The following is a 23,494-nucleotide window of genomic DNA, read 5'->3' on the forward strand; positions in this document are numbered from 1 at the left end:
TACAGACATTTTAATCTTGAAAACTGCGTTGTTTTTTTTGTAGATGAGTATAGACTGCTGAGTCTTGTCCTGAGGAGTTTTTCCGCCTGTGTTGATACATGCGTTGGCTGAGCGGCTGTTTTGTCTCTCCAATGAACAGCTCTTTACACTCCTCCTTCCATTTGATCACATCCGACAGGTTGCTCTTTTGATGTTTTGGAATCTTCTCCCTGGGGTGGACTAGATGCTGTCTCAGTGTGTTCTTAGGTTTAAAATATACAGGGATGTTGTAATTAGAGAACACGCTCTGGAACTTCTAAGACAGCCCAGCAACATATGGGATAACAACATGGCTTCTTCTAACATTATGATTTGTTTCTGTTGTTGGTTTAGAAACTTTTTGGGGGTTCTTGTGTGTTTTAATAAAAACGCCCACTCAGGGTGGTGGTTTTACATGTTTTTGTTCCTTATTCCTGGCCTCCCAATTTGTCAGCATAGTCTTGATGTTGCCAAGTGTGGATAAGTCCCAGTTTATGCTTTAAATGTAAATGTAAATGTGCTGTATTTATATAGCGCTTTTCCAGTCTTAACAACTGCTCAAAGCGCTTTTACATCTACAGGGAACATTCACCATCCACACACATTCATACACTGCGGCCGGGGCTGCCGTACAAGGTGCCACCTGCTCATCAGATAAATACACATTCATACACATTCACACTCCGATGCGCAGCACCGGGGGCAACTCGGGGTTCAGTGTCTTGCCCAAGGACACTTCGACAATGACTGCAGGGGCGGGGATCGAACCACCAACCTTCCGATTGGCAGGCAACCGCTCTACCACTGAGCCACAGCCGCCCTTTAGAGCCATAGGTGTAAAACCCAGGGGGAGTCAGGGTGTCGGGGGGCTCAAGACACACTGAACAACTGATGAAGGTGTTTGGATGAACACTGAAACATCTTGTAAATTAATATTTTGAATCCAGTGTTTAAATTAAAGCTTTGTTGAAACTACAATTATCTTGATGCATCACTTAATCTCCATAGATATGATGAGTGAAGTTTATAAAGAATGCAAACATGGCAAGGAGTCTTTTGTGTGCAAATTTATGGAAGCAAATAAGAGACATAAGTCTTTGAACTTTAACAGCCACCTAACACTTAATATTGAAATATTTGATTTTGAAAAACGCGTATCTGAATTTATTTGTTCTGAATTCACCTCTTTGAAATTATTAGACTTTGTAAACCTTATATCTGAATAGATTTGTTCTCAATTCACCTCTTTGAAATATGAAAATTCTTGATTTCCATTTCAAAAACCTGAATTTTGATAAATAAATTTCAGCTGTCACAAATTCAGATTAAAAAAAAACAACTTACAGAATTTAAGATAAAATATCAGATTTCAAGTCACAATTTTTTAAAGAAAACTGATCAGTCAAATTGGATTGCTCAAATTCAGAACGAAAAATTCAAGTTGAATATTCACACAGTAACATCCGGGCTAGCCAGGATAGGAGAAGCCGTTAAGCTAGCATGCAAACAAACCGACGCCTGGCCTATCAGAACACGGCATGTCTGTCATGTGACCATGTCATTACCATTCAAAGGCTAGGCCAGGCTCCGCCTTAGCATGTTGATGGATAATCACAGACTGGAATATGTCAACTTTTACTCAATACTATTTCAAAACCACTTTTTTCTCCAAAGGCTATAAAATTGAATAAGACACCCCAAAATTAATTAAAGTAGAGATTTGTACTTTCCCAAGAGCATTGTGTGGAATTAATCATGTTATTTTGGGTAGTTGAAAAGAACACTGATATAGGAAAACGGGTCAATTTGACAAACATGAGGGTTAAGGACACCAAACATAAGAAGGATGTATTAAAAAAAAAATGGAAGAAAAATAAGCAGCAATAATTATCATATATTAATAACATTTCAAACCCTAATATTCTCCAAATAAATTAAAAGCAGTTTTAGGGCTCAATGTTCAGAAACTTGTTTAAAGCAATGGCTATTATCTTAGAACTATGATACAAGTGTAGCAGTAACTAGTAGCAGTAGTAGAAGTAAATCACTGAAAATTTCCACACAAAGGATGAATCCACAACTTTAAGCATAATTAATACTATGACTTATCCAGCCGAGTCCCTAAAAGTTATTCACTCCAAGTCTGGCGTGATGTAACTTTATCCTACTCTGAAAAGCGTTTTAGGTGGGATCACTGGCCAGGCTACAGGTATGGTCAATATTGGTAATCTGCATAAATCACACATTGATGGCTCCCAGTCTGTCTCTGCGCTTCTACCATTGAAGTCTTTTTTGCCATTTTCAAAATTGTATTTTGCGCCAAATCAAATGTTTTATTGTCACGATTCACCTTGGAGCTGGGCGGCTTGGTTCAGGGCTTCAAACTTTTTATAGACGTCAATCTAGATTTCAGCCGTAAAAACGTGGGCGGCCACCGTTGAGCTCTAACATTAGCAATCTATAACGTGTTGTCTTGCTGACTTACCTACACAGTGTATATTACAGTCTAGTGTCCGATTGCATGCAGGCTCAACTGCATCTCCTAGCCTGAGTATCCTGGATGTTACCTTGGGAATATTAAACTTGAATTTTTTGATCTGAATTTGAGCAATCAAATTTGACTGATGTTTTCTTTGAAAAATTGTAATTTGAAATTTGAGAACTGTTTTTGATCAATCAAACTTGATCAACCTGAATCTATTTTATCTGAAATTCTGTAAGTTCTGAATTTGTGACCACTGAAAAATATTTCAAAGAGGTGAATTCAGAACAAATAAACTCAGATACGTGTTTTTCTAAATAAAATAGTATTCAGTGGCTGTTAATGTTCAAAGACTTATGTCGCTTATTTGCTTCCATACAAATTAAGTAGCCATGTGGATTTAACAGCTCCATGGTTTGTTCACACCAGTTGCTCAATTTACAAAAACTTTTCAAATTGCAATTTTCTTTCTTAACATTTTTGGTAAAATGGTCCAAGTCAAAAGCGTTACCTTAAATACCTTTGTGCCCTTTAACAGCCTTCCAATCAGATGCATTTCAGCGGCCCAAGCATGGTAGTAGTTTAAAATATTATGTACGGTCTCAAAAATTGGTCGCAAAATGCCATTTGGTTGCAGTTTGGAGCCCTGGATAAGCAGACAGATTATTTTAAAAGAATGAAAGGGTGCCATCAATCCAAGAGTGGGTTTGTGGAATAGCTAGGGTGGCGACGTTTGAAAAGATGTCGTACAAACAGTTTGCCAGAGTGGATGTCTACCCAGGGAAATGGGGACAGTACTTGAGCTTTCCGGAGGGCTCCTAAGAAGATATGCCTATATATGACTTTTTAATACTTTAAGACCATTAAGAATGAAATTTAAGACCTTTATCCCAATCTTAATTAAGCCTTAAATTCAGTTTTAAACAAGCCAAGTATCGCTAAACTTGTACTTCCCCAAAGTTGAAGAATAAAATCAGTTTTATGTCTGTGGTATATCTGAAAAAGACTCGAACCAATAATATTAAATGCTTATTGGCTGCAACATAAGTTGCATGTTGGTCTCATTTGTAGTTGAAATTCAGCAAAATTATATTTAAACTAGCGAAAGAAAAAACTACAAAACCACGGAATAAATAAATAAAAGAGCATTAGAGCTAGCGTTACATGGATGTTGGAAAATTAAGACCTGTTTAAAATTATTAAAGACCTAGAACACAATACTTGAGTACATTTATAACTTTTAAGGCTTAACATTTTAGACTTTTTAAGACCTCGCAGAAACCCTGATGGTGGTCATTGTTATTATAGCTACAACAATTATTTGAATTTAAGTTTTACAGAAGTTCAGAGGACATCAGCTCTTGATTATAAAACTAAATCAAATCTACAGGATTTCTTATTGTCATTATACAATCTACACAAACAAAACATGTACAGTATATGGCCAAAAAAAACGGTTTATTTTTACATTTTGCTCTGTATATTTTGTTTAGCAAAAGTTATGTGCAGCTGTAACTTTCTCATTCACTTCCTTTAAAAACATATGTGCACATTTCTTATGGACATCTAATGAACTGAACTTATAGAAATATAACAGTAAAAAGATGATCTGAAAAAGAAATAAAAGAGAACCTACCTCGTAGAATCTGATAAAGAAAAACTTTGGCGTGGTCTGAGCTCAGAGGCTGTGGTGATACAATGATCTTATGGAGGTCACTTTGCATCAGTTCAGTCACGACATAGCTGACCAACAGGAAATTAAGGGGAAAAATCACAGGGAAAAAAAAGTAGCGCAGGACTGGTCTTTGATCATTGCAGTTTCCTAAGCTTTATTTTAGTAGTCAGTGGATGCGTCTCACAATGACATCTAGGACCACTCTTTTGGGTTGATGGCCAAAGATTTTATTACATTTCTCTAACCTTTCATCTGGAACAAATTCCAGTGTCTGTACCAGAAGCTTCCTCTACATGTCCACTAAACATCTAAATATAAAACTAGAACTGAGTCAAGTTTCATGTTAATCGGAGTAATTGTTGCCAAAATACTTCCTATTTTGACCGTCACCTGCAGGAAGTAGTTCTTCCATTATTTGCAATTTTTTGCAATTGGGTTAAGATCACAGGACCTACAGTATTAAATGGAAAACTCAAACATTTGTTATTTCAGTTTTAAACTATAACATTCTTGTGTCCCATTTTGTTTCCAAGAATCTGTTTCAGAAAGCAGGTTTAACAAACTGAGGCTACATTTACATTGCTACGTTTTGGTTTAAAAACAAATATCTTTTGCTATGTTTACACTGTGCATTTAAACTGCTCTGGCGTTTCAGAGCACAGAACACTTCTGACTGTTTTGGGATTGTAATCTGTGGGATTGTGCCTAATACTTGCTTGATTATTGAAAATAATCCACGCCCTCTAGCCACAGGTTCAAAATGATTGTACAACATATAAATACAGGAATCCATGAATCCATCTTTGAATCAATAAAGGGTAAAGGATACATTTCTTCAAAGAATTCAATGTGTGGAGGTTGTAGTATGTCCAGGGCAGAGAGGACCTGAGGAGAGAGTTAAAACCAAGTTTGTTGTTTTTTTCTTCAGGTTGATACCAGGTGACAAGACGGAGACAGCCAAATACATCTGTAGTCTACTCTTCTGTTGCCTTGCTAACTAGGCTAACATTAATTACTAAAGCTGTTCTAAATCAGTACTAGTAAACAATCTGATATCAGACAATAATTTTGATCTTTTCGGTCTTCCCAAAACACGGCTGGTTCATGAAGAATATGTTGGCCTAAATGAATCCAATCCTCCCATTCATATTAATACTCAAATTTATTGAGGCTCTGGCCGAGGAGGGGAGAGTTGCAGCCATCTTCGACTCAAACCTATTAATTAATCCTAAACTAAATTATAACTTGTTTAAAAGCCTTGTTCTTAAGCTTTCACATCCAACTTGGAAACATTTCAACTAATTCTATTTCTTGTTGCTATTTTATTTGTACCGTGCTCCAGGTTCATATTCTGAATTTTTTTTCTCAGAGGTTTTATCAAGCTTAGTCATTATTGTTGGTGATTTTAATATTCATGTGGATGTTGACGTTGATAATGACGTATTGTGTTTATCTCACTACTAGATTCAATAGGTTTCAATCAGAGTCTACATAAACCCACTCACTGTTCTAACCATACCCTCAACCTTGTGCTAGCATATGGCGAAATTGAAGTTTTAATATTATTGTAATGACTTGCACACAGGCCAGAGTTCAGTTTGCTCGTTTATTAGCCAGAAGCACAACCTACAGGCATTGAATCACAGAGGTCCGAATCTCGGCCGGAACTCCAAGAGACAGAGCTTCCTCTACCCGTTGACTATATCCCCAGGGGGTCCACAGCTTTCCTGAGTCCAGCAGGTGGCCTTTGTAATGCAGGTCTTAGTTTCTGCATTGTCTCGCGCCTGCGTTCTGCAGCTTCACATTTGCAAAGTTGTGGGCTATCTCTAGGCGGTCCTGCAGTCTCCGGGCGTATTCCCGTCCTGGGAGCACAGCTGGGATGTCAAGGGGAAGGCCATTGCTGGTGGGGTACGGAGCTCTCCACACAGCATAAGCAGTGCTGGTGTGCATAAGCTGAGGCATAAGACTCGGGCCATTTGGTGAAGTATTCCATAACAGCCCATACTTGTTTCCGCTGTCAATGACCGGGAGTGAGCCGACTATGTCCACCCCAACTCTTTCCATGGGCGCAACGACTGGGAAATGTTAAAGCCGGGCATGGAACTGTTAAGGGGAGTCTTTCTTTGCAGTGCAGCTGTCACACCGCCTGCAGAAGTCCTCTACGTCCCTCCTGAAGTGCCCCCAGTAGAAGCTCTGTTGTAGGCAACGGAGAGTTTTGGAGACTCCAAAGTGACCAGTCCCCGTGGACTTATGCACTGCCTCCAGTACGACCGGCCTCCCTGCTCTGGGGACCACCAACTGCCACCTCAGCTCTCTGGTTGCTGGAACTTTGCCCACAGCCCTTTTTGGCTGTGGAAAGCAGTGCCACCTCTTCCCAAAGTGGTTGTGTCTGCATCTCCACTCACTAGAGCACTCAACCAGCGGCACACACGTCACTCCCTCCACAGTGACTGGAATGTGGCAGAGGTCTCCAATCGAAGTCCAACCCACCACCGTAAATACCTCCCAGCTAGCCGTGCCGGAGGGTGTATGTGGGGAACTTGGGTTTGTGGTCCGCATTGTCCCCTCTATGTGGACCCCCAATTTGTTTTCCTGCTGGTGTTTGTGGGACCTCAGGAAACATGGGGACTGTTGTGTTCCTGTGGGGGCATCGTGATGTAGGCGCAGGCCATCTCGCTCTCCGATGCCCTCTCCAATGCCTCCTACAGGGACCGTGGGTGTGTCAGCTGAACGTCCACACGCAGTTCAGGTGGTGAGAGGGCTTGCATGAACCGGTCGCGAGCTAACTTGCTTTGCACCCCCGGGGAAAGGCTGCTATATGCGGGTAAGGCTCTCAATGTCATTGGCTAATTACCGTAGTGGCTCGCCATGTCTTCTGTATCTGGTATTCAGTTCATTGAAGAGGAGCTCCGCTCCTGTATAGTTCCTGAACCGTTGTTGGAGAGCACCCACCTGAGTGACATACGTAGCTCTGTCTGTCATCCACATCCAAGAGCAGCTAGCATGCTAAAGTCTCATCAGTGGGGCACATAGTTACACATTGTAACGTTTTGGTCTCTAGCAACCAGTTTTGTGACTTAACAAGCAGTTCAATTGTGCCTGAAAAGCTTTCCAGCTCACGTTACCGTCATACTTTGGAACCTCAGAAATGCCAGAGCCAACTATTACTCATCACTAATAAAAGAAAATGACAACCCAAGGTTTCTTTTCAGCGCTGTAGCCAGGCCGACAGAGAGTCATAGCTCTATTGAGCCATCTATTCCTATTGCTCTTATAAGAGGCAACTTCATGAGTTTCTTTAATGATAAAATGAGGAGGATTAGAGATAAAATTCAACACCTCTTGCCCTCATCTTGTTTCAGGTTACCTTTAAATGCTGGAAAGCTAGAAACAGCTTTAAGACCTGATGTATATTTAGACCGCTTTCCTTTTTCACCATTTAACACTTCGTGACTAGATTTGATAAATATGTCTTTATTAACATGTTATGTGCCACAGTTATTGAAACTCGCTGTGATAAAACCTCTTCTTAAAAACTACAGACCTACAGTATATCTAATCTCCCCTTTCTCTCCAAGATTCTTGAGAAGGTAGTCGCTAATCAGTTATGTGACTTCTTCATAACAATAGTTAGATTTTCAGTCAGAATTTAGAGTTCACTATAGCACAGAGACGGCATTGGTGAAAATTACAAATGACCTAATCGTTTCAGACAAAGGATTAGTCTCTGTACTTGTCTTACTAGATCTTAATGTTGCATTCAAAACTATTGACTAGAAAGTGAATTGGCATTAAACGAGTTTAAACAAGTCCCTTCAGACTTGCCAGTTGATCCAGAATGCTGCAGTGCATGTACTAACAACATTTAAGAAAAAAAATCTTACGTATTTCTCCTGTATTAGCTTCTTCTGATGCATTGGCAAAATCCTAATGGTCAGGCACCATCATAGCTTAAAGAGCTCATAGTACCCCATTGCCCCACTAGAGCACTGTGCGCCTATAATTCAGAGTTACTTTTGGTTTCTAGAGTCTCTAAAATTAGAATGAAAGCCAGAGCCTTCAGCTAGCAAGCTCTTATGCTGTGGTACCAGCTCCCAGTCTGGATTCAGGAAGCAGACACCATACCCACATTTAAAAGTAAGCTTAAAACTCTCTTCTTTGATAAAGCTTATAGTTTGAGTTGGCCCAGGTCTGCCTCTGGCCAGCTTTTAATTATACTGCTATAGGTTTAAACTGCTGGGGGACTTCCTTTGACACACTGAGCTCTTCTCTTTCTCCATCTGTGTGCATTTATGTCCCTTTAATGCATGTTACTAACCTAGCTCAATTCAAGCTTATTCCCTGCAATCCTCATGCTTTCTTGCCTCGCAGACTTGGTGGTCCTGCTCGACGCCCTGCATTTCTACAACTATTATTTCTGGTCATAGTTCTATTATCTTTATGTTAATATAAGTGCCACATAAGTCTACAAGTGTGTTTATATCAGGAGATGACACATTTTAGCATTGCTGTTTACTTACATTTTCATGTTTGAAGAAGCATAGCATCTTGAGCTCACGAAATACCCTCTTGCAAGAAACAAGGTTTTGGAAGACATTGGGCATTTTTTTTAGGGCAACTCGCTTTCCATCTCTGGGGTCTGTCACTGACCTGGGTGAGGAGGAAAAACACAATGTTACTAATATTCAGTGGCTCTTATAAGGGTTAACCACTTTCATATTGTAGGTGGATACATTAACAGCACTCAGAAAGACTATACAAGAAGTATAAAAGTAAAGAGATTGAAAAGACTGGCATCTTGCTTGCTTTTTGTGATCGTAAATAGAATTGCTCCAACCCTAATTCAGAAGGGAGATGACAGGGAAGTGAGGGAGCAGTTAATGAGAGAGAGAGAGAAAGAGAGAGAATTCTAACAAAAAGCTCTAATATAAACTGCATCATGTTCCCATGCCATGTACAAAAGGCCATGTCTATGATAGCTGGTGTAAACATGTGGTTGGACATAAAAGGTGCCACAGCAGAGGACCTTTGAAAACCAAAATGCTTCCTGAATTGCAACCAGTTGTTAATTCTATGGGATAACACAGGCTTGTTGGCTGAGCTGCCTACAGAGATTTGTAAGATAGAGGAGACTAAAGAGTGAATAGGAAGGTTATAAGAAGCTGCAACCCAGTCTGGCACATTGTCATCAGAGTAACCCTTGACCCAGAAGATAGCAATAAGTTGGTATCCCTCCAAATTTTTCTCCCCAGGAAACACCTACTGATGCGTGGCTGAGTATTGTTCCGTTACATTTTGAGAGGATTCATCGATTAGGCAAATTGTTTCTTTGGAATGAATAATGGAATATTTTGGAAGATATAGAAACTTCTGGGGACTATGTTCAGTTTAATCAAATTGATATGACCTGCCATCGATAAGAGTAGGGTATGCCATAGTTATATGTCTTGTTAAAAAGTAATATTTTGCAGTTTGCAGTCCATGTGGATTGTATTTCTTTTTCCTCTAAGGAGTAGGGCCTTTTTGTCAAAATATATGCAGTACATCTTTGGTGCGAGTATATGTGGGTGGTTAGTATAGAGAGAGAGATAGAGAAGCACACAAAGCAAGGCTAAGCAAAACATAAGATTATAATTTCCAGCAGGGAAAATAACCAATCCTTTCATCCACTCAGAGCTCCAGTGTGTACTGCCGGAGTTCTAATATTATGGACGTCATAAAGAAAGTTTATGAACCTTATCTGCTGTAGCACATAGCTAACATGTTCCAATGGTGTGGGATAACAAAATTAATGTAGCGCATTAAAGAACATGAACATACCCTGTGATAAAGGAACTTTAACACAGCAATAAATCAGGACTCATTGGTCCAATTCAAGTAAAGCTGCATTCAGACCAAAAGAAGCAATCCAGCAGTTTTCCACAAGGTTGTGCTGTTGTGGGAGTGTCACTGAAATTACCCATTTGTGTTACATCCTAATGCGTTCTTTAACCCCCCAATGCAGCACAAGTAGGCATATTTCACAGTTACTGTTTTCCATTAGATTGTTTATACATTACACTGTGATAAGTGCTACACCCACCATGTAGGTTTGTAGGTTTATATTTTAAATAGTAGTGATCTAATTTATTGTATCTATTTAATCTTAAAAAGTGTCAACATACCTTGCCTTTACTTACAATGTGTCAGTACATACATAATATATTTTAAATAAAATATAAAAATATATTTTAGTATTAGTAGTTTAGTGTGATTATTGTGTACATGAAGTGAAATAAAAGTGAGTTGACATGCACAATCTATGGGAGTACTTATGTCTGTGATAGCTATATACACAAAAGGTTATAAAAAAACAGGTGTCTGTTTGATCTGGGCAGACACACAACAGGTGTCAGCAGCTTGCTTGCTATTAGCTAAACATTAGCTAACATTTAACTAACAGCTAACACAGATGTGATTGTTGAAGTTCAAGTTTTGTTAACCATTTCTGCACAGAAACAAAGCAGCTAACAACATAATGCACAAAATGCAGCACAAAATAGTAAGGGTGTGACGAGATCTCGTTTTACGAGATCTCGCGAGATTAAAACGTGACGAGATCTCTCGTTGAGGTGAAAAGTTGTCTCGTGAGGCGATGTGATGTCAGCGTGATGGAGCGTGAAATTACTATTGAAGATCCCCCTGCCACTTTTAAATCATTTGTGTGGCAACATTTTTGTTTTCCTGCGGAAATGATAAACGGCGAAAGAGTGACAGACAAGACGAACACAATATGTAAACATTGTAAGAAAGAAATGCCGTATACCGCGGCTAACACGAGCACTATGCAAAAACACTTACAACACCACCACAGCTCTCTACTAACTACTGCACCCGCGACGAAAACATTGAAAGGGCAAACAACTCTAAAAGCCTTTGCATCTCTGCCACCGGTAAGTGCAAGAGCCACGGCAATAACGAGGGACATAGGCGTAACATAATTTTTTTTAAATCTCGTCTCGTTCTCGTGAACCCAATCTCGTGATGTGTCTCGTCTCGTGGAGTAAGCATCTCGTCACACCCCTACAAAATGGACATAAAAGGAAAAAATGGCTATATTACAAAAAAAAGGCTATATTACATACAAACAAATCAGTATACAACGTGAAAATAGCTTCATGACCATATAGCTTCTTTCCTGCTTAAATTGGAAAGTGTAACATAATGTAACAAACAGGTGTAGTAGATGAGCTGCAGTTTGTGTCATCAGCATCCATACCAATTATCAGAGGCATTGTTGATTCACACTTAAAGAAGAACAACTGTCCCATTAATGACATTATTGTCACATCTTTAGAATTAAACAACTCAAGCCCAATAAGCAAGGCTTTCAATCAGGCTGGATCTCTGTCTTCAGCTCTCAAGAGAAGACAGTATATCATACAAAGATTTAACGTTGTGGAGCCAGTGGAATACATTCTTGATCCAAAAGAGAAGAGTTTTCAATACGTTCCAATTCTTGAATCCTTGAAGCAAATTTTGAGCAACAATGATAGGAGGGAAAATTTTATCACAGATGATGGGTGCAGTATTCCTACACAGTAAAGATCATTCCATGAGGGTGCCATTTATTTTATTATGTAGTACAATCGTGGAGCACATTCAATCGCTGGCCTTGTGGAAAATTTCTCAGGACCATGCATTTGCAGATTCTGTCAAGGAGAACGTTCTGATTTCCAAGGAAAGGAAGTGAGACCAGGTGCATTTCTCATCCGGAAAAATTAGCTACTGCCACTCCCTAGTTTTACTTTACTTCCTGTGTTTTCCCGCCCCTGTGATTGCCTAATATTGTTCACCTGTTTCCCAGTCCTTGTGTCACCTGCCTTGTGTTTCCTTGTTACCTTGTGTATTTAGTCTTTGTCTTTCCCTTGTCCTTTGTCAGATCATTTTGTGTTTGTTGCCATGGTGTTTCACTTCCCAGTCTAGTTCCATGCGGTCTTCTCATCCGTGGAATTTTTTTGTCTTTTGGACATCTGTTTCCTTGTTTTATCCACTCAACGTCCTGCTTGGCCCCAAGACGGGATCCGCCTTGGACGGCCTACTCGTTCTCCTAAGGGACTTTTCCCCCACCGTCAGCCTCCAGAGGAGCTTCGCCTTGGCTGGCCTGCTCTGTCACCAGAAGGGTCGTCTTCACTGCTGGCCACAGTACCCCAGTTTCTGAGTGCCCACTGGCCCCAGTTCCTCGGTGCTCTCTCTCCTCAGTGCCCACTGTTCCCAGTGCCACTGGCCCCAGTTCCTGAGAGCCAAATGGCCCTAGTTCCAGAGTGCCCTCCATTCCACGGCCCCATGGACTTTTTGTTCTCCCCCCCCCCCCCCAAACCCTGCTGCCATCCCTGGGTCGTTTTGCTTTGAACTTTCTGTTCGGCCCCCTTCCGGTTCCCCGCCGCCCTCCCTGGGTTGAATTTTGTTTGGTTCCTTTTTTATTTCGGCCATCTGGGATCGGCCCCTTGAGGAGGGGGTACTGTTATGGTTTTGGTACTTTGTCTTGTGGTTTCTTCTGTTCTTGTTTTTTTTATTATCTTGACCTTGTGATTGTGTTATTTTTGGTCTTGTATATGTTCTATTTCCTGCTTATTGTGATAGTCTGGTTTTCTGTGCTGTCTTGTCTAGTTTTACTTCCTGTGTTTTCCTGCCCCTGTGATTGCCTAATGTTGTTCACCTGTTTCCCTGCCTTGTGTTTGCTCGTCACCCTGTGTATTTAGTCTTTATCTTCCCCTTGTCCTTTGTCAGCTCATTTTGTGTTTTACGCCGTAGTGTTTCAGTTCTCAGACTAGTTCCATGCTGTCTTATCATCCGTGGAGTTTTTTGTCTCTAGTTCTTGTTTGTTGGATTACTTTAGTTTTTTGGTGTGTCTGTTTTTCTTGTTTTATCCACTTTCAGAAAAGTGAGTTTTTGTTTAGTAAAAGAAATTGAATAGAACAAAACCACAAATTAATGAATGAAAGGAACTGTATTGCCTGTGTGACGGTGAGCAGGGCGTCAGGAGAATAAATGGGTCACAACCAGTGATGGCAAAGGACTCACTTCCCGTATTTAAAGCATTCCAGTCAATTCCAATATGTAGCTCTGTTTGTAAATTTGGAATATTGTCAGTAGCAAGAAAAATTAAAACAATTGGTGCTGTCTAAACTGTGTTATCCTCCTGCTAGATTTTGCACCACACAGGCTTAAACAGGGCAAGTTTTAAACGGGATTTTAGCCTCTAAACATGATCGAAATGTCATTACAAGTGCCTACCTATGTGCAATGATTCCTTTTGAGTGCACACAGTGAATTTGACTGCAGCAGATGTTACCGAAAGGCATGTTTTGACTAGTGTGTTTGTCATTGGAAAACAGGAAATAAACAGAAGTATGTGCACTGGCGGCGGTTCAAGCCGCAACATCCATAAAGTTCATTGCGGCTTGAACGTTAGCACCATCAAGCCGCAATGATTTGCGGCAAATTAATGCAGAAAGCCGAAAGTGTTGAGTCGTCTTAGTGGTGTGTCAAGTGCAGCGTACAGTATAGTCACATCCAATTAGATTGAATATGATATTGATGACGCAAACAATAATAACATTAACTCCACTGAAATTATTTGAAACTTGCGAGGACTAGATTAGGACTGTATTTAAAGCTGATTCTATTTTCCAACTTTGCCCCAGGTGTGTCTGTTAAAACACGGATGGAGACAACTTCTCTCTTTTGATGCAACATGCAACCTAGCTAACAGGTGAAGAATAGTGGTGGGCGATACTGCAAAATTTGGTATCGATCCGATACCAAATACATATAGGGTCCGTATTGCCGATACCGATACGATACTTTTTACTTAAAAAAATACTTTTGTGTAGGGGAGAGCATTTCATTATTTCAGAGGTGAATGAATGATCAATTCTTTAGGCAATATTTTTTTATTAATGTATTGAAGTGCACAAAATTATTAGTTATTAGGCACTGTAGAATGAATACAGCGAGTCGCTGCTCTTCTGCGCGTTGTGTCAGTGAGTCACGTGACGACACAACAACGAATCACAGCAGAGGAGCAGGAGGGGGAGGAGGAGCAATGTGGGCCAAAATGGGAAAACGGCATTTGCTCAGGAAGGTGGAAGACACAAGCAAAGTATAGTGAACGTAGAGGAGAGATATCTAAATTAAAATATCGATTCAATTACAGTTGTATCGATCAAATACCAATACCAGCGTTGGCATCGATACTATCGATATTTAGATCGATCCGCCCACCCCTAGTGAAGAACACTTTGTGATAGGACACCGTTGGTGCCACATGAAGGCATGTTTAGACATGTCAAATAAAACGCAACACTCATAATAATTTAAAAATGGCTTAATGTGCTCAAAATGCACAGATAAAAAAGTGCTAAATCAACATATTCCACAGTTAAGTGCGTAACAATTATGCAAACAACATATTACACAGCACTGGATTAAGTTTGCATCTTTAAACCATCAAGCTAATGGTTTTAGGGTTAGTGAATGGCATCTTAGCTAGCGCTTCATGTGCGTTAGCGGCTAACACTTAGCATGGTAAAAACAATCGCTCACCAATGCGTTTCTTCGTGAGGGAGGCGTCAGGTCTCTCCGACAGCACTCTCACGGGTCCAGGGCTCCACACTGGATTATCTCAATAAGTTTTTTTAATCCGTTTTAATAACGTCTGTTGAAATATCTTCACAAGGTATCTATCGTTCTCGACGCGGGGTTTTCTCTCCATTCTTCCTGCAGCTCAAAGGGAAGTGAACTCTGCTCAGTGCAGGTCAACAGTCCGAGCTTCTTCCTGATTGGCTGAAAGCAAGTCTCCAACCCATCTCCCTAAAAATAAACTTCCCATTTTTTTCTCTTTATCTCAGTTGAATTGCTTTTTAGACAAATATCAGTTTTTATTAATTAACATTAATAACGTACCTCATGAATTGACTTTTTAATAAAATTCTAGCTTTTAATATAGATTTTTAACCCTGGTTACAAACTGGCTTTCGCCTTCTGGCAGTTTAGGGGTTACTGGCGGACAGCGCTCTTTGTGGCCGTGCATTTGCACGGCATTCAGACACTGCAAATCCTCACCAATACAAAGGGAACTCTGCTGAGTTCAATGATACTTCTCATAAGAGTTTACCTTAAACGGTTCACAAGTTATGAAAGGGTCACGGTCTGTGTACATGGGTGTGGCTCAATACCACATATAGGCCACATATTATAAGTTCCATGTAAATTGGAACTTTGTCAAGATACAAACGTTCCTGTTTCAACAGCCACCTAAGGAAGTTGTTCCTCTATAACTTGCGCATTGAGCATTGTGTTAGCTATCAAAATTCTTGGGATGAGTTAGACAAAGTAAGTTTTCTATATATTGTGATGTGGATAATTACTAAAGAAAATTCTAACAGCACCATCTAATGGCCGATTCACTCTAAATTTGGCATGGATGCTCAAGCTCATCTTTAAAATATCAGAGTCCACAGAATCTACACACACATTTTCGTGCAGATCAGATTGATGCCCTAGAAAGAGTTAGAAAAAGTAGGTTCTGCATGCATTGTGATTTGGCTAATTAATTTGGTAACAGTGTACCATGGACGGCACACTACGTTGCTGTTACCTCCACTCATAAAATAACATATAAAAGTTATAACTTGTAAGCATTAAATCTTCAAAATATACAGTCATGCGACACAAGAATTGAAAGCTTAGCCTCTCATGATTCAATTAAGCCCACACACAAAGTATAAGATTTATAGTAGTTACACAACTGTAATAAATTTGCCATCACACTGGAAGACTGTGCAGCAAGTGTCAAAAGTCGAGTGTGGATTCATACCTTTTCATCTCCCTTTATCCACATCGGATTTTTCATAACTCACCAAGAGTCCAAGGAAATTGGACTTGTATGTGTTGTTGTTATTGTGATTGATATCCCAGATGGTCCCTCATGCCTGTGTTTTTTTTTCTTCCATTCTCCATCAGATTTGACAACTTTGTAGCTTTAGTTTTAAGCAGGTAACTACCGTAACATGCACAGTTCAACAGAGCGAGTCCTAACCAGATGGTTTTCCATAGGAAAAAAATCAATACAATACAGTCCCTGACAAAAGTCTTGTTGTTTATCTATTTTGTAGAAACACCTGCTATTAACCTGACTTTTAATTAATCAATTGGTGTAAGACATAGCTCATATGAAAAGCTAAAACCCTCCCAAATGATGTTCAATGCACTGAAATAAATTAGTTTCACTAAAAAAAGATTTAAACAAGACGGGTCAAATTTTGGCAAGACAAGTTTTGTCGCCTTTACATAAATTGAACAAATTTACTACAAATACTAAAATATGTCAGCCAATTAAATAGCGGTGCTTTGAGATTCAAATTTAATATCTTGTATGACTTCCATGAGCTTGAAGGACTGCATCCATGCGGTTTGGCAAGGATTCATACAATGTATTGATGAAGTCATCAGGAATAGCTAGGAAAGCAGTCTTGCATGCCTCCCAGAGTTCATCAATATTCTTTGGTTTGGTCTTCCATGCTTCCTCTTTCATCCTACCCCACATATGCTCAATGATGTTCATGTCTGGTGACTGGGCCGGCCAATCCTGGAGCATCTTGATCTTCTTCGCCTTGAGGAACTTTGAAGTGGAGATGGAAGTATGCGATGGAGCACCATCCTGCTGGAGAATTTGGCCTCTTTTATGGTTGGGAATATAAGAGGTAGCTAAGATTTCTTGGTATTTGAGACTATTGATGTTGCCTTCCACCCTGCAGATCTCTTGCACACTCCCATACTGGATGTTACCCCAAACCATGATTTTTCCACCACCAAACTTCACTGTTTTCTGGGTGAATCTTGGATTCATGCGGCCTCCAGTAGGTCTCCTGCAATATTTGCAGCAACTGTGGTGTAATTCAACAGAAGATTCATCTGAAAAATCCACTTTCTTCCACTTCTCCAGCATCCATCCTTTTAGCAGGCTGTGGGCCTTGGCAAATGCCACACGGTTTTTCAATTGTCTTTTGTTAAGTGCTGGCTTCTGGGCACTGATTCGACCACGGAGGCCATTTCGAGACAGAATCCGACAAACCGTTCTGGTTGACACAGGGACTTCAGGGGACCAGGTCTGGTGGAGCTCTGCTGCAGTGGAAAATGGGCTGGCCTTGGATTTTTGAGCCAACAAACGGTCCTCTTGAGCAGTTGTCTTGCGGGGTCTGCCTGACCTGGGCTTGTCAAAAACATCTCCAGTGTCTTCAAATGTTTTTTTTAATCCTCGGTACTTGACGCTGAGACACATTGAAGGTGTCTGCCACATCAGCAGTGGATCTGGTCTTCAGCCTCTTGATAATCAAACCTTAGTCTCTGGGTGAATCTTAGGCATGTTTGCAGATGTCTACTTGCAGTTGATGTGAAGGTCTAGTGTACTGGGGTTGTTTTATACACACCTGAGACCTAATTGATCCATTATTAGTCACAGGTGAAGCTCATATGACAAGGTGACAACACTTATGTCTTTTCAAAAATTGACTCAATGGGCTTTGCCAAGCTGTGAATATTAGAATACTTTTTGACAGTTTCTTTTTGCACTGAAACATTATTACAAAAGCTGTTGGGATTAAAATGAGCCATCTCTTGTAAATAAATCTTGATTACAAATATATTTCAGCGGCACTTCAGGTCAATTTTGTCCCTGACAAGACTTTTGTCAGGGACTGTATGATAACACTACAAAGCAGTTAAACTGATCTTTACAAACACACTTTTGACAAAACACAGTGCTTTCTACAGACGGGGGCCGATCAGTTGACGTTATGCAAGACTTGACAAATATGATGCGACTATGTAAATTTGTTGTCAGGGACACCCCTACAAATATGTGCAGAATTGAGAAAAATTAACAATGTTGTAAATGACATAAGTGTCTCATTAAAAAAACTGGTTAGGCAAGTGTACTTTTGCTTTAGTGTGGGACAAGGAAAATACTTGAAACACAGGGCTCTAGCCTAGGGCTGCACAATGTTTTTTTTCATTGTCAACGTGTGCATGCGCGATAGTCACATTGCAGGACGTTGAAATGTTGAATAAATAAGTATTTCTGATTCTGAAACTTTTTTGCTGCTTGATAGTAAAGTAAACTTTCATCGTTCTCCTTTTATATGACTATTAACGGCCAAGCCTTCCCCTTTAAGACAGGTGGTCATGTGGGTAGCGTCTGTATGTGACGTAATGTTGGTCTGACGGTGTTTGAAATGGGAAGTGAGACTCTCCCGTGTGTAGTACAAGGGGGTAAGCCTCTCCTCTCTAAACGTAGCTCCCATGGTGCCATTTTAATGCTAAGAAGCCGTCACCTGCAGTTAGCATCCCATTGACTGCCATTCTTTTTGACGCCACTTCGACAGTGAATAACTTTACATCTGAAGCGTTTCAAGACTCTATTTGTGCATTGTTTATTTCTAAAGAAACACAACAGGGGTAGAGATATTTCCTTCTTTATAGAGCTGTGTAGATTGAATTATAACTTTATGTTATCACTATTATTACTTCAACTTATAAAATTGAAAACGTATAAAAGGCTCCATTACCTCACGTTATGGCTCCGTAGCAGATGTTTTTGTAAAAATAGGCTAACGATTGTGTCATAACCGCGCGTCTTACTGTTGCATAGTTGACAAATCACCGTATTGTCAGGAGAAGCACGCAGACAGTTTGGACTTCCATTAGCTGTTTAGGTTTAATTACTAACGTTAACTAGCATGTTAGTTAGCAATAATTAGCCTAAGATATACCCACGCTCTCCTTCTCTGTTGATTGGGAATGACTGAGATTTCTCTTGGCACTACGTTGTCAAGCTCAGTTAGACGCTGCACAGTAACGCAGTAACGCCTAGCCATTACCGGAAAAGTGGTTCTATTTTCTTCATTTTACCCTGGATTTATAGTATTTTTTAAGACAATGGTGTCATGTCAGTCAGTGTATTTATTCCAAATGTCCCTCTCCAAAATCCCTTCAGAAGAGTAGTCTCTGTCACTACCCGATGTGAGTCGAGTGCAGATGTGAGTTGTGCATGTTCAGATTTAAACGGTTAATATAAACTTTTCTCATTCCAAACAGAAGATGGAAATCATTTAAAAAACGTTTTAATTCATACTTTTTATTGATCCCCTATGAGGAAATTACAATTTACAATCTGTTATTACACAAAACTCACAGACATGAAATACACACACATACTATACCTGGCAGTGCCCAGGAGGTGACCTACCAGTCCACACTATCTATTTTGGGAGTACGGGGACTTGAACCACCAACCCTCCGGGTCCCAACCCAACTCCCTACGGACTGAGTTGCTGCCACTATTTTTTAGCTATCTATGATTAATTGCCAATGTTCAAGTGACAGCTTTTGTTGTGCTTGATTGCTAACTTGTAGCCAGCAGGGAACAAACATCGTTAAGTAGGTCCATTTTTAATGTATTGCTTTTACAAAAGTCTCTTGTTAGCATCTTGTAGGCTACACAACTCGGTGATTACAACTTCTCGAATCAGTCGCTGCAGTGTGCTCTGTCGCATCACACAGTGGCGAGTCTGCGCTCTCAACTTTTGCAACACTTCTTGCAATAAATTTGGTGCAAAACTAATTTGTACCTGTGGACTTAGTCTGTGGAGCTCTGAGCCAACATGACAGCCGGGGACAGCAGGGTTTCTATCGCCAGATGAGGGACAACTCTGTCCGGCTTATTTATGTAGCATGAAATCTAGCGTTAAACCATCAAACTTTTATGGTTTATCTGCAGATCTAATTGATCTAATTTTTTTTCATAGACATCATAGATGAATGACAGTAGGATGGAAACTTTATTATTAATTATTTTATGAGTTTCAGCACTTTTCAGTCTGAATTTCCCACCTCCCAAAGCCAGACAAGACGTTGCAAATGGCCCGCACATATCCACGGCTGCTCCAGAGTTTGAGTGACGACCTGCACAGTCACACTGCAAGTTCTTTCTTTTTTAAATTACACCGTGTGCGTGACAACCAGCGCACGCAACCTTTTCATTTATACATGATTCACTAGTCATTATCATATAAAGATAAACTTGCAGGGACTGTACAGTTTATATACATATATGCTAGGCTATAAATAGGCTATAGGGTATTGGCTAATTTAACCAAAAAAAGCAAGCATTCAGAATTAACAACTATCTCAGATTCCAAGAGGGTTTTTTCAAATTATAGGCTAGAGGCTAGTGAAAGTAATACAAACAAGTAGCTGCCTGGAAGGTAGGCAAAAGGCATTGAGCTAAAACGTTAAATCCTATACATGGCTTGCAGTAAAATGGGCAAAACGTGAATGACTAGTATGGTCAGTTAAAAAAAAGTTGGGCAGTGCACTTACCAGACAACCCCAAACGCCCCATAGCCGATGGGCCTGTCAGGCTCTATATCCAGTTGCTGCTGTAGGTTGTGCGTGTGTTGTTGCTGATGGTGAGCTTTGGCTTGAACCTGGGCAGGAGCCGCGGCAGCCGCCGGCCCGGGGGCTTGTCCGGGGGCAGGAGAGGGGAAGTATGGCTGCTGTGGGCCGGGGTTGAGCATCACCGCCGCTGCGGCAGCTGTGGAGGTGTGCTGCTGGACCGTGTGCACGGCGGCTGCGGAGCCTGGGTGCTGCAAGTGATGCTGGCCCGCGTGGTGGTGAATGTGGGGAGGCGGAAGGTGCTGGAGCTGGTGGTGGTGATGCGGATGATGGGCAGCCACTGTTGAGGAGCCACCGTTGTAAGCAGCCATCATTTTTGTAACATTTGTAGCTGTTGTGCCGCAAATAGCCATTCAATGATGCTGAAATGCCTCCTTTCAGAATCTGCTTCTAAAAGTGATGATACACAAACGGGGTTAAATATCCTGCTCTTTGAATGTGTAGATAGATAAACCATTCCGGTGTAGGCCTACCCCATATCATAATAGCAACAAGGATCTGACCCACTTCTTATAAACTAATGTTCTTGCTTGCACACCATTAGGCTAATGTAAGCTGGGGCTTATAAAGGAAAACATATAGAGCATGTACAGCATTGGCCATGCAAGTCTTAACATCTGTGCAGCCCTAACAGTGCCACTCATGATAATTCCCCAAAAAATTGAAAAGAAAATAAACAGCACCCCCTCAATAACAAGGAAAAGTCACTGGCCCTAGATTTCCCTCATGATAAGAGGTGGTGCCCCTCCCTCCTGAGTCCTGATGAAATTCAGCTTCCCCGTTTGATGGAACAGTGTGATCTAAAGCATGGGAAGCAGCGCATTCATCTTTAAAATCTGGACATGCTCTGGTCCAGAGCTACCACAGGGACTCCACACAGCTTGGAAATTGTATCTATTACGCCAAACTGAAATCTCCTCCTGATGTGTGCGCAGGCCAGACAGGGATAATCTCCAAACCGTAATTAACTCTGCTGATCCGGTGCACAGGAGCTGTATCCAAGCCCAGGCCACAATAGAACAGCGCACGCAGGAAGGCCCAGACTCTCCACTCTACTCACATGTTAATACAATCCAACGAGCCGCGTCCATGGAAAGAAATCCCCATCATACTGACAGAGCTTCGAACATGACTCAAAAAAACGAGAGAAATCCTCGCTGTCAGGAAATTTATTTCCCCCATCGACTGCCTTGTTTCACACTGTCGTCTCGCGGGTGAATCAGCACACATCCAGTAAGACAATAACAAAACCAAGTTGTTTTTTTAAAAAAAATAAAGGAGAGAATATCCAGCTGCCATTGGGCTACAAAGAAGACATTATTAATGTTTAACCTGACATTTTAAGGCTAGGAGTTCGTGCCCCCAAATTACACAAGTAGCCTAACGTTAAGGTTAGTCCTTCCGTCCGTGTCGGTGAGCCCTTCTGTTCGCTGGAAAAGAGGGAGCCACTTGCTTTAGGCTCTACACTTTGGGCCAACGCCGCTCCGTTGCCACTGACATTATAAAAGTATTTGTCGTAAGTAAAATGTACAGTTGATCCAACATGGTGAACACAACCTTAGCTCTACGGCAGCGAGATTGTGCACGAGTTTCAACCAATCGCCTAACGCGCCGCACTGACGTAATGGTAATCTCCTTGATTGACACCGTAGGGAGCCAGTGTGCAAGCAGGCTGGGGTGAAAGCAGGGAATGACTGCTGCTCCGAAGCACCTATGATATCCACAATGAAACAGTGAACAAACTAAGAGTTCAATTAAATAAAGTAGCTGGAGTCAAGTTCTTCCAAATATGTAAAGTGGAATATTAAAAGAAGAATTGAGTAGGCTACAATACAGTGGCAGCTGGTGACGCAAAAAATGTACAGAAACAAAAAAAATTAAAACCGGAATCAAATGGGAAGTAACTGTGTGTGTGTGTGTGTGTGTGTGTGTGTGTGTGTGTGTGTGTGTGTGTGTGTGTGTGTGTGTGTGTGTGTGTGTGTGTGCGTGTGTGATGTTTCACTAGAAGCATGCCAGTCTAACAAGGGGGTGATGCACCCAGTGTGTTACAGTGGGAATTTTACACAACACTCTGATTTAAACAAAAAACATGAAAATCTGGAATTGTTAACCCCGCACAAATTAAGTGTGTTATGAGTTCTTCTGCCTGTGGAAGTGATCAGTCACTTAACATGTTGGGAGATAATCTAAAAGTTGCTCTGAGGCCTGTTGTTGCATCCATCTTCCAAGAGCAAGAGGAAAGGAAAGGCTGGCTGTCTTACGTTGATAGTAAGGTCAGAAGACGTCTAGTCAGTAAAATATCAACACAATTACCAGTTTGTTATATTAGGATTCAGTGTTGTTTATTTGCAGTGTTTAAAATTAATGACTACAATTCATACATTTCTTTTTGTTTTTCATTTAATTTTTTGTTTGATTCAGTGATTTGTAACATAATTTCACTGGTATACCCAAACACTCAACTAAGAAGCAGTGTGTGTTGATTTGTTATATTATATTTTACTTAAACTTTAAACAACTTTTCCATTTATCAAACAGTACATTGACATATCATCCCAAGTTATAAAAACTAAACAGGAAGATTAGTAATACTAGGCAGAGAAGAAAAAACTAAAACCACAAACAACAGCAACATCTAAAACAGATCACCAAAAAAAAGGACCAAACAAATGAAAACAAAGACAAATATGTGCATTCTAGTCTGTTTAAGAAAATAGGACAGATCCCCAATAAATGCATGACTTTATAATTCCAGGCCAGATAAATTATTCATAGTTCAAATCAGTCAGAGGTTTGGAAAAATCTCCTAGCACAACCATTGA

At 40.5% G+C, this 23,494-nt stretch overlaps 1 protein-coding gene across 3 annotated transcripts in view; it reads right to left on the reverse strand.

The window, feature by feature from the left end:
* The window catches only part of nlk2 (nemo-like kinase, type 2), an 83,012-nt gene extending 60,737 nt beyond the window's left edge, over window positions 1-22,275 (reverse strand). For 2 of the 3 annotated variants that reach the window (XM_032506781.1, XM_032506762.1), the window contains exons 1-5: window positions 21,146-22,275; window positions 20,598-21,062; window positions 8,696-8,825; window positions 5,005-5,060; window positions 4,137-4,243 (exon numbers count right to left, since the gene is read on the reverse strand). In XM_032506781.1, coding sequence (XP_032362672.1) covers window positions 4,137-4,243; window positions 5,005-5,060; window positions 8,696-8,825; window positions 20,598-21,025 — 721 coding nt within the window. In that variant the 5' untranslated portion in view covers window positions 21,026-21,062; window positions 21,146-22,275. The remainder of the gene's footprint in view (window positions 1-4,136; window positions 4,244-5,004; window positions 5,061-8,695; window positions 8,826-20,597; window positions 21,063-21,145) is intronic. The other variant, XM_032506772.1, reaches the window with a different exon arrangement.
* Window positions 22,276-23,494: the final 1,219 nt, after the last annotated feature.

The sequence above is a fragment of the Etheostoma spectabile genome, chromosome 3, assembly GCF_008692095.1.
Source record: "Etheostoma spectabile isolate EspeVRDwgs_2016 chromosome 3, UIUC_Espe_1.0, whole genome shotgun sequence".
Classification (NCBI taxonomy): Eukaryota; Metazoa; Chordata; class Actinopteri; order Perciformes; family Percidae; genus Etheostoma; species Etheostoma spectabile.